The sequence below is a fragment of the Kryptolebias marmoratus genome, linkage group LG19 (assembly GCF_001649575.2).
Source record: "Kryptolebias marmoratus isolate JLee-2015 linkage group LG19, ASM164957v2, whole genome shotgun sequence".
NCBI classification, from domain to species: Eukaryota; Metazoa; Chordata; class Actinopteri; order Cyprinodontiformes; family Rivulidae; genus Kryptolebias; species Kryptolebias marmoratus.
This window is the reverse complement of record NC_051448.1, coordinates 19,312,570-19,323,163: the sequence shown is the minus strand read 5'-3', so window position 1 is coordinate 19,323,163 and position 10,594 is coordinate 19,312,570. Positions and strand designations below refer to the sequence as shown.

Genomic DNA, 10,594 nt, shown 5'->3' with positions numbered 1-10,594 from the left:
GATCCACCCTTCAAAGTATGTATTGTTACTTTTTCATTTTTGCCCCCCTAACGAATGCGCTTTTCAGCTGACCTGTACAGGATCCGTCTCGTTCAAATTTGGGAACCATTTTGAAACGGTTTATCACCGTTTCATTTCTTTGACGTCGCAAAAACTTGTGTTGATGTTTTTCTGTCCTCTGTGTTTTGAAGTTCTGCTGATAAAAAGTGCCACAGTAACAGAGTTTTTATGACTACAAGCCTGGGGCATTAATTCATGGGTCGTTTCAAACAGTCCCTCACAACCAGCAGGTCAGGGAAACTAAAATTGAGTGACCTTTTTTTGACATTTGTGTGTAAATGTGTTTAATGTGTGATCTGTTGACCTCATGGGTTCACGTAACGGGCAGCATTTTCCCTTCTTTGTGTTGAAGGCTTGTTGGAAGCGGGAGACTTCAGCTTTTAGAAAAAGGAGCCTTTATTTTACAAAAACCATAAACTTTACATCAGTGGAGCAAATCTGTATCTCACATTACTAGTAAGAAAGAAACCAAAACAAGTAAAACAATGATGTTGCTTAAAGTAAGGATTTTAACTGTGGCGTTAAAAACCCTAAAACTGAAAATTTGAACTGACACAGAACATCTCTGCTGAATTCAAACACAACCAGTCTAACCAGAGAATTAAAAAATGTAAATTATAAGCATAAATCAATAATTCACATAGGAATTTTTGTACAGATAAAGAAAATCTTTGCAGAGGAAAGCAGAAGGGTGGTTAGGGTTAGGGTTCTCTACTTTGGAGGGTCTGTGTTGATGCCATATTTCTCTTTTAAAAGCTTCAGCTGCTCCTCTTTCTTCTTTGTGTCCATTTTCTGGAAAGCCTGCAGGGAAATAAAGTTTGGTCAAAGTTCAGAACACTCAAATTAACTGGGATCACTACAGTTTTGACTTTACATTTTTTTAACAGTATATATTCTCAATCGTCACCATGACCTGTTAGTGCTTCACCGCTCGTACGTACTCTGTTTGCGTTGTAGTAGAGAACCACGAGGTAGCGGTTGCACACGTTGAAGCCTGACAGGTGGTCGCAGGCGTTCTTGGCGTCAAAGATGTCTTCATACACAACATAAGCGGTTCCTCTGGTTTCAGGCGTGTTCCCTCTGAGAGGAGAAACAAACCACTTTGATTTAAAGAACAATTTGTGGCGGTAGGACAGTCTGAGAGCCTTTTTTCTGAGTATCAGTCACTTCCTAAAGGTCTGCATGTAAAGAGGAGTACACTGTATACATATACTTAGTCAAAGTACACAGAATAGAGATCCCTAATAAATATGTCCGATAAATCAACCAAAAATATTCCTGAACATTTGTTGTGCTGTCTGTCAACAAAAATTATGAGCCACTGAAATGATCAAACACGGTCTTAAATATTATAGAAACATTACTGCTGCTGTTTACAAAAGTTGATTTGGTTTGGATATAATATTAAATTTACAGTCATGTGACCGCCTAGCCAAGGATCAAACCCAGACCTCCCACATGTGCAGCTGATATTCTAACCATTGTCCCAAAGTGGACACATTAGACACAACTCACTGGAAGTTAAGTTGAGAAACTCAAAGTTATTTTAGTGTGGGAGTACCGAGCTGCCTGTGAGCGCTGTGGGACGGAGGAGGGTCCACTGCAGCACCTGCAGTGACTTGCTTCAAAAGCCCCCCAAAACACCAGAAAAGGTCACTAGTTCCTATTTTGAAAAATAGTCACTAGAGGAGTGTAAAAACTTTCTAAATATAACAACACGATGTGTAAGTTGTCAACCCGCCCTGCTCTACTCTGACTGGCTAAAACTTTGGCTCCAGTTTCCTTTTTTTTTGTTAAACTCAGCGTCAGTTTTATCCCTGTGTCATAATTAGATCGGATGGCTTTAACGAGATCACAACACTGAACACATTTTTGTTTTTCCTTCTCATATTTACAGATGAAGGAAATCTGTCATGGCCACGCTCCAAATGATGGAAATCCGCTGTGAAGCTAACCAAAGCTAATTTTTAGTTCAAAGTTAAGTACCTACTTCATATGTTAGATGCAAAAAAACATCAAATAAAAATTGTGAATTAATATGGAAAATAAAATGGCAATATTTGATCAACTTCTAAACAATGTACACTGACTGAGTTTTAAGAATAATTTTGTTGTTGTTTTGGTCAGCAAACTGATCAAACTGGAGCTTAAGGTTGATATATCATTTACAATATCAGATGCCAGCATTCAATCTATCTAATTTATGACAGAAATGCTGTTTCAGTCTGATTTTTCCTTTCTGGGGTATCATTCAGGCAAACACTCAGTGAACAACTCTTATTTTTTTTTCTTTTTACACACAACTTGAACTAAAACGCTGAACATAAATGGCTCCGGAGGAGGTTACGAGTTCAGGCTGTGTTACCACGATGAACTAGCTCAGGGGTAGGCAACCCTGATCCTGATTTGAATCAATGGATGATTAACAGGCTTCTGCAGAACATGGAGAGGTAATTTAACCAATGAATCAAATGTGTTGGAGCAGGGAAACAAATAAAACATGCAGGATAGTGGCTCTCCAGGACCAGGGTTGCCTACTCCTGATCTAGCTCAATTAGAGTCTCCTTGGTGACACTGAAAACTCAACATAGCCAGCTCTTCATTGTACACCTCTCAGTTTAAAGTTGAACTGCTGACACACTGTACCACATTACCAAATGTTTAGCCAAAATGGTAATAGGAAAACACCAGCGTCATCTGAACACACCTATGACCACATTTTAAGCAAATGTCTTTGGTAGGGTAGTCTTAAAATTCAAGACAGGACATAAACCTATTTTATATAGTTGCAGAAAAACATCATTAAACTCCTGAACATCCTTACAAACATCACCAGCATGTGAATTTAGATTGGATACCTTTAGAAACATATAAAGTTAACAAATGTTAAGTTTCTTCCAGTTGTGAACTTACGTTCTGATTTGACGTATTGGTCCATATTTTCCAAAGATGTCGTACATCTCTTCTGCTGTGATCTTATAGGGAAGATTCCTCACATACAGGATTCTGTTCACCTCAGGAGGTAATCGAATCTGCAGCCAGAGAAACATGCAGAAACCATGATGGATTTAAATCATTTACTAAGAATAAAAGTCAACTCGGAACACAAATAAGTGTAAAAAAACAATAACACAAGTATATTATACACAATTTATTTGTCAATTTTAATCACTTTAGATCAACTGAAATTAGAACATAGGAGCAAACTAGCAATACAGATAAAATAATATTAAAGGTACGTGTTCTGTTAATCTTTCTAGATTTAAAGTAAGACTAGTGTTTACGTAACTATATAACCATTACGTAGTCAACACAAATTTACTAGCTTTTGTATGCTAACAAAAAGATTAAATGTTTATGTCTAAAACGACATTTTAGGTTAAAAGAGTGAAAAACGCATCACCTCAAAGGGGATGAGTTTTATTGCCTGGACTACGATAAAAATCAACTAAATAAGCAAGAATATCACGTTTTAATAGCGTCACTCGAGCTAATGTGCTAACGGCTAGCAGCGTGATAACTCCGGATGACATTATCTTTCAGCCAAACCTGGCTTATATTTCACACTGTTTTCATTTTATTATACTTACATTAGCGCGTTTCGCTGCTTGCATAGCCATGATGAAGGTTTAATTTGTGTAAATAACGCTGATAAACAAGAAACGCACAGCTTCCACCTCAAAATGGCAACCGAACGGAAGATGTGACGAACTTCCGGTTTCAGAATGAGGGAAAAAAACAAAACAAAATGCGGTGCTGCCCCCTAGTGGTCGATAAACGATATTAAATAGCAAAAATGACGCCAAACCAACAGGTGAATACTTTAAGTTCTTGTGGCAATAAAACAAATATGACACAACGCCTCTCCGTTTTCTGACAAGGATCATTACAACCAAGGGACTCATTCAGCGTGAATTTATTTATTTATTTCTGAATTTATGGAACCTTGTCTGAAGGGACTGAAGGGAAATGTTGCAAATTTACAAGTTCATCTACTTTTAATGGCCTAAAAAGGTGTTTTACAGCATTAAATTCTGAAGCAGTTTATGTAATTAGAGAAAATCCACACTAAATTTAAATTTGTGGACACAGTTCTTGCTTTTTAACAATGATTGAAGTGTAATCATTAAACCTTAAAAAAGAACAGTTCAATTAAATCATCAACACAGCAGAAATTCATGCCCATGATGTGATCACTACTGGACTAATAAATCGTGACGTATGTTGCGTTAATTTTGATCTTTATGGAGCATTTTTATTTTTTTGTGTAGAGTATACTATTTAGGTTTATGAGTTACAGAAAAGAGTTAGAAGCCAGTCTTTTTGAAGAAATATTTATCAGTTAACGGCCATGTGTTATATCCACAAATAAGCTGCTAAAATCAAAACCATCTTTTTGTTTATGTTTAAAAAAAGTAGTAATTTTTATTTTTATAGGCTATGTTGTACAGCACTTTGGTCAATGACTTATATACTATATATATATACTTATATACTATAATATAAATGTCATTGACTTTGGTTAAGTAAAAGTGAAGAAATTGATGTTACACTTTTAATTGTTTCACAAGTTTTCTATTTTTGACAAGTTTGTTTTTGGGTCATAATTTGAACCCCAAGTTGAGTGCATACAAAAGCAAATATGAACAAACAAACAAACAAACCAATAAATAAATCAAGAAATAAATGTTCTTAGTCGTAGCAACTTCCGGGTCAGGTAAAAACCAAACCGTACAAAACAAACACAAACAGAAGAAGAAAACAACAACAGAAGAAGAAGAAACGGTTCGGGCACGCGGGGCGCGGGGCTGCAGGGGTTTGTAGCAGCTAGCTAACGTTAGCCCGTTAGCCAACGGTCACTAACGGTCAGTTTGCTGTGTGAGTTTGTGGCGCCGATAAGTCACGTTTCGAAGCAGCGAAATAATTTAATCGGACTCTACAAAATCTGCTCCGGAAAAAAAAACTAAACGTACTAAAACTCTGTAAACAAGTTTCCACTGGAGGAACTGTTAGCGCCACGGTGACTTTTTTCCATTTTCATTTGTGGGTCAGAAGAAGAAGTGAAGTCGGTGAAGCTGCTGGTGGTTGTTTCCGAGCTAGCCCTCATTTGGTCAAATTTACCAGGAAGAGTTGAACACGGTGAGTTGTTTACGTGGACAATAAGGAGATTAGTTTTATTTATTCTCGTTTTTGACTAAAAAAAATCGTCCGTCCCGTGACTTAGCACCGTTAACTGCCATTTTGTTCGTGCTAACGTCAGCTAACACCTTCAATTAGACGAAGCTCAAAGACCAAATTACTTACTTCACATTTAAGTCTTCCATTAAAACATTTGCTTTACTAAAACCCTAACACACACAGGTGGACTAGCTCCTGTATGGATTTGTTTTTGGGTGGGGGTCCGCAGTTTGCCGCTTTAACGCGCTGGGAATAAAAAGGAGCCTGAAGCAAACAGCAAAGTGGGACTTTGGTAACAATCCGAGGTGACAAAATGTTGATATTTACATCTATAAATGTTACAAGAAGTGTGGAAACAGAGCAAAAAAAGAAAGAAATGTTAAATCTGCTGCCAGTGGCTCATTAGGGTCACCATGGTAACCACACACCTGTGTCTCAATCCCTGACAGGACCTATAACAGGACATGCTGTCAGAAACACAGAGTAAATTAATCCACTGTGTGTTTTAATGCATGAGATCATTTGCAACTTGCCAAACAATTTTAACAGAAATTTAAAATGCGTGCACGCTGAAATGGGTGAAAACATTATTGCCTGCTGCCAAAAAAGGCGATAAAGACGGGCGATAGTCTTTTTGCTTGAGCCTGTGTATCTGTTAGCAGAATGTTTCATGAATCACTTGATGATATTTAATATTTTAATGAAAGTAATCACTGGATGTACGTCTACAGCTGACTAGCTGACTAGTTCAAGATGGCTGCCACACCCATCTGACCTCAGAAAACAGTAAAATGGCTAACTCAGTCAACTTTTGCAGATATTCACCTAAAGTTTGACGTGGTAGTAGCCCGATCCACACGCACTCTGAGCACCAACAGATCTCACAGGATCGTTGTTTACCGTTTTGCCTATAACTCTTTCTGCTCGTTAGGAAAATGTCACATAAACAGACTTTAATGAAACATTCAGGAAATAACCAGTAGATGAACAACTGAGGAACCTAAATTGAGATGGCCGTCACAGCCAGCCGCCCTTAAAAACGCACAAAAAAACGACTATAATTCAGTCAGTATTACAGATGTGGAACCAAAAATCATTACCAACACACATTCCGAGCCTGTCATCTCGTTGATTTCCCCCGGGATTGTGCACAATTTTTTTTCCAGGTTTTGACCAAAACAGCTACATCTCTGTCATTTGATGGCAACATGAGATGATGTCAGACTACGCTCACACAGCGGGTCTTAATGCTCAGTTCAGATTTTTTACTTTTGGCTCAGATCTGATTTATTTGCGTTGTCGTTCATATACGTCGTTGCAAGACTCCAGCTTGAAATGGCCTACAGCTCTGAAGCGACTCGTATGTGTAGAAGAAAACGTGACGTCGCACGCAGGAAGTAGATATGGATGCTACCCGTGTTAGCATATGTAGCATCAATTCTGAAGTCGTCGTGCTGTCGGAGCCGACAGAATTACATCCTGCTTTTCTTGTCCAATGTTTATATTTGATCTTGCTGCTTCCCTCCTACTCCCATGCAGAAATACGCTCTGTCAGCAACATTAGTATCATATGTTGGACAGCTCTGGTGTCATCCAGGACATGGCAGATTTAAAAACAAAACAAACAAACAAAAACAAAGGTAAACAGCTTGCACTTGTATATTGCTTTATCTAGTTCAAGGCCCCCAAAGCGCTTCCCACTACAGTCGGTCATTCACCCATTCATCCACCCATCCACCTATCCACACACTGATGGAGGTCAGCCACATTGTAGCCACATCTGCCCTGGGGCGGGCTGACATCACGCCACCACATCACGCCACCAAGCCCTCTGACCACCACCAGCAGGCAAGGCAGGTGAAGTGTCTTGCCTAAGGGCACAACAGCTAAGACGGGCAGAGTAGGGGTTTGAACTAGCAACCCTCTGTCTAAAGGAGAAGCCCCTACATCCTGAGCCACTGCCGCCCCAACTGGACTTTTATTCTGTAGCTTAGGATGTACAGAGTTTAAACTTTAAACTGCATGACCTTGGTATTGATGAACTCAATATTTGGATCAGTCTGCATATCCCTGCTTGTATCTGATTTAGCACCACGTGAAAGTGACCTGGAAAGAAATGAGACGGTCATAAAACAATCCTATATGGCTTGCATACTGGCCAAAAAAAAAATCTTATTTGGGCCTCTTGTGCCTGCAGTGTGAATCCAGCCTTTGTTTAAAACTCTGGCAATGAATGGTGGTGGGTGATATGCATTCCTTCAAGGAATACTAGATCTTAATTTTATTATTTAGGATTTGTGTGAAATAAATACAGCTTTAAAAGTTTTATTTGTTTGTTTTTTTACTTCCTTGATTAGGAACCTGGATCTGAAGGCCTGCCTGGTATAACTGTACTCAGTCCAGTATTTTAAAGTGATTTAAAATTATCAGGCTGACTGACTTCAAAGTTAATTTGCACCCCTGAATATGACGTGTTAATAGACCCTTCACTTCCAGTTTTGAAGAGAAAGTTCTGAGCTCAGATACAATGGAAATCAACTGGATTTAGGATGTGTGCGTTCTGCGCTGTGGGAGGGTTTCCTGTAGAGGTGAGAGAAACACTGGGTCAAAGAAGATGGAGAAACTGTTTCTGAAGCATGAAAATAAAAAAAACATGAGCTGTGCTTTCAGCTGAGCTTTTATTCCAGGTGGTTTCTACTGACGTTTTACTTGTTTGATGTTTCCTAAAAGTACACACTCAGCAAATTGTTCATCAAAAGTTTTTATTAAGACCGAAAATGATATTAGCTGTCGGTTCCGCTTAAACTGGATTGTTGATGGGTCTTTAAAACAAAAAAAAACAACCCCTCTAAGTATTTAATTGCTTGTGGTTTGCTAACGGTTTCATCAGAGGTAATTTTTTTACATGTTCTCCATGTGTTCTGTGTCCAGATTTGCTGCTGTATGTCCTCTGATCAAGATCTGTGAGGATCCACTCCAAAGGTCACAGTGAGTATTTAGAAGATGCCGACTGTCAGATGGTCCATGTTGATTCCCGTCCTGTACTGAAGGGAACCGCCGTTAACCAGGAGTTTTAATTTTTAATGTAATGTGTTTTAAAAAACAACTTATCTGTTTTACCACGTGAAAACTAACCCTTTGGCTCAAAGTTTTTTCTAACCCTGTTGCTGCTGTTTACGGAGGGAATATGATGCTCATGTTGCCTCACTATAAAAGAAAAAGACAGAAATGTGAGGGGAAAAACTAGTTGTTTTTTTCTTCAAGTAGGGTAACTGACGAAGTTATGTTGCAGAAATGTTAAATAAAAATCCCTCCACTTAACGCTTTAATTTGCAGCCTCACATTTCTGCAGATATATAATGCAAACTTAAGTGGAATGTTCTGTTTTTTATTATATTTTTAAAGCATTTAGGTGGTTTATTATAAACTATTTGCTTGAATTAGGTATAAATTGCTTTGGTTTCTTATAAAATTTGTCTGGAGCTTAGGGATACATTAGTAATTCATCATTTGTAAATGATTGCATGCAGTGTGTGCGGCCGTTTTTAGGGCCCTGTGAAATCCATCTGATTTATTTCCCAAATTCTGTCTTTATTTTTCTAAATTCCATGTTTTACCGTGAAACCACATTTTCAGTTAGTGTTTTATTATATGATGTATTACTATAATGCAACAAATCGGTTGGAATAATAAAAAAATTAAGGTCGTATTCAGACCTGACACATTTGGTCCGCTTTAATCGAAGCAGAGTTCGTTTCCAGCGTTGGTCCGGACTTTTTGTGCAGGTGTGAATACAGTCATGCGAACTCCGGTGCGGATCAAACAACCGGACCGAGACCCGCTTTTTGAGGTGGTCTCAGTCCGCTTCCAAATGAACTCGGGTGCGGTCCGCTTCTGGTGTGAATACAGACCGGACTTGAACCGAACTAACTACGTAAAGCATGCGCCTTTGGACTTCATGGGCCACCGTTGCTAAGCATCATGGGACAAATGGCATTATTTGCTTCTTCGAGTTGCGGCACGCATTTGCCGGCGCCGTTCCAAAATTAGAAGTAAGACATCATCAAACCGACGTTGAATGAGCTGCTCTTGAATTTCAAAATGGTACTGTAATTGTACCAACAGAACGAATGTGCACATAACAAATACAGCACGCAGGACTTCCATCTTTATTTCCGGGTCTGTGCTCTGTGCTCCAACCGCTGACCCCGTCTTTCTGTCCAATGGGAGCAATGATCGTCACCCACGTGGCTTTGTTTATAAATTATAGTCCGCTTACAAAAAAGCACAATGTGAATGCAAACCGCACCAAACGAAAAAAATAACGTCTACTTTTGGTCCGGACCAAACAAGCAGACCAAAGGACTTTCCTGGTGTGAATACACCCTAAAAGAAAAAATTGGACAAGCTTAAACAAAAATTCAGCAAAGAGTGTTTGAGTTCAACAAAATGTAACAATTCATTAAAGTGTTTAACATTTTGGCTGTAAATCATTTTTTAATGGAAAAACATTCCAAAATTGTTGTAAAATGTTTTTATATGAGAGTAAAGAATCAGTCCTTCCTTTCGTAAAACAAAATTGCTTCACATGAACCTAAATTCAGACTATTCTTTTTAACTATTAGATTAAATATAGTGTAACTCTAATCCTTTGTACTGTAATCATTCTGTTGGACCCACTCAGGAGGTGTTCAGCTCTTAAAGCTGCTAAGTCACTCACGTCTCTTTTGCTGACGTGTTCTGATAAAAGTTTGCTGAAGTCATAAGCTAACGTTAACTCGCTCCACTCCGTTTCATACGAGTCTTTGACGATTGTCACACGTCTCCTCTCCAGGCATCCCATTCTCACACAGGCAGGAGGCTGCAGAGGATAAAATAATGTTTTGTTTATCATGAACGTCAGTGTGAAATGTAGGCCTGTAACAATAACAAATTTTGCTGGGCGATTAATTGTCTCAGAAATTATTGCGATAAACGATAATATCGTATGGAGGCCGTTTTAAACTAATGTAATGATAATAACATAATAGTGCAAGTACATCCTCTCAAAGATGAATAAACTTTACTTTCAAAAGAACACATAACACTGGAACTGGAACACAAAATAAACAAAACAACCAAAAATAAAAATAAAATGGACTCTCAGCTAGGGCTGCAACAACGAATCGATAAAATTCGATAAAATTCGATAATTAAAAGCGTTGGCAACAAAAGTCATTATCGATATGTGTCGCGCAATTTATGCGTCACTAACGTTGTCGCGGAAACGGTGACATCACCCGCAGCGCGTTTGCTAAACAAACTCCGTACTAAAAATAAGTCATTGCTCCGTCCCCTCCGTAAAAAAAAAAAAAAA

General features: G+C 38.5%; 2 protein-coding genes across 3 annotated transcripts in view; one reads left to right on the top strand and one right to left on the bottom strand.

Annotated features, from left to right (window-relative positions):
• Positions 1 to 436: 436 nt before the first annotated feature.
• Positions 437 to 3,794, bottom strand: sf3b6 (splicing factor 3b, subunit 6). The gene is made up of 4 exons (XM_017409052.3): positions 3,651 to 3,794; positions 2,974 to 3,092; positions 1,002 to 1,140; positions 437 to 861 (listed from the first exon to the last, which is right to left on the bottom strand). Exons 1-4 carry the CDS (start codon positions 3,678 to 3,680, stop codon positions 772 to 774), a joined length of 378 nt encoding a protein of 125 aa, XP_017264541.1. The 5' UTR covers positions 3,681 to 3,794; the 3' UTR covers positions 437 to 771.
• A 1,043-nt stretch (positions 3,795 to 4,837) lies between these two features.
• Positions 4,838 to 10,594, top strand: part of tdrd6 (tudor domain containing 6) — a 29,848-nt gene continuing 24,091 nt past the window's right edge. Inside the window, exons 1-3 of one of the 2 annotated variants that reach the window (XM_025004421.2) lie at positions 4,838 to 4,925; positions 5,113 to 5,199; positions 8,170 to 8,226. The gene's annotated coding sequence lies outside the window, so the exon portion shown is untranslated. Of the gene's footprint in view, positions 5,200 to 8,169; positions 8,227 to 10,594 lie in introns of both variants that reach the window. The other variant, XM_017409046.3, reaches the window with a different exon arrangement.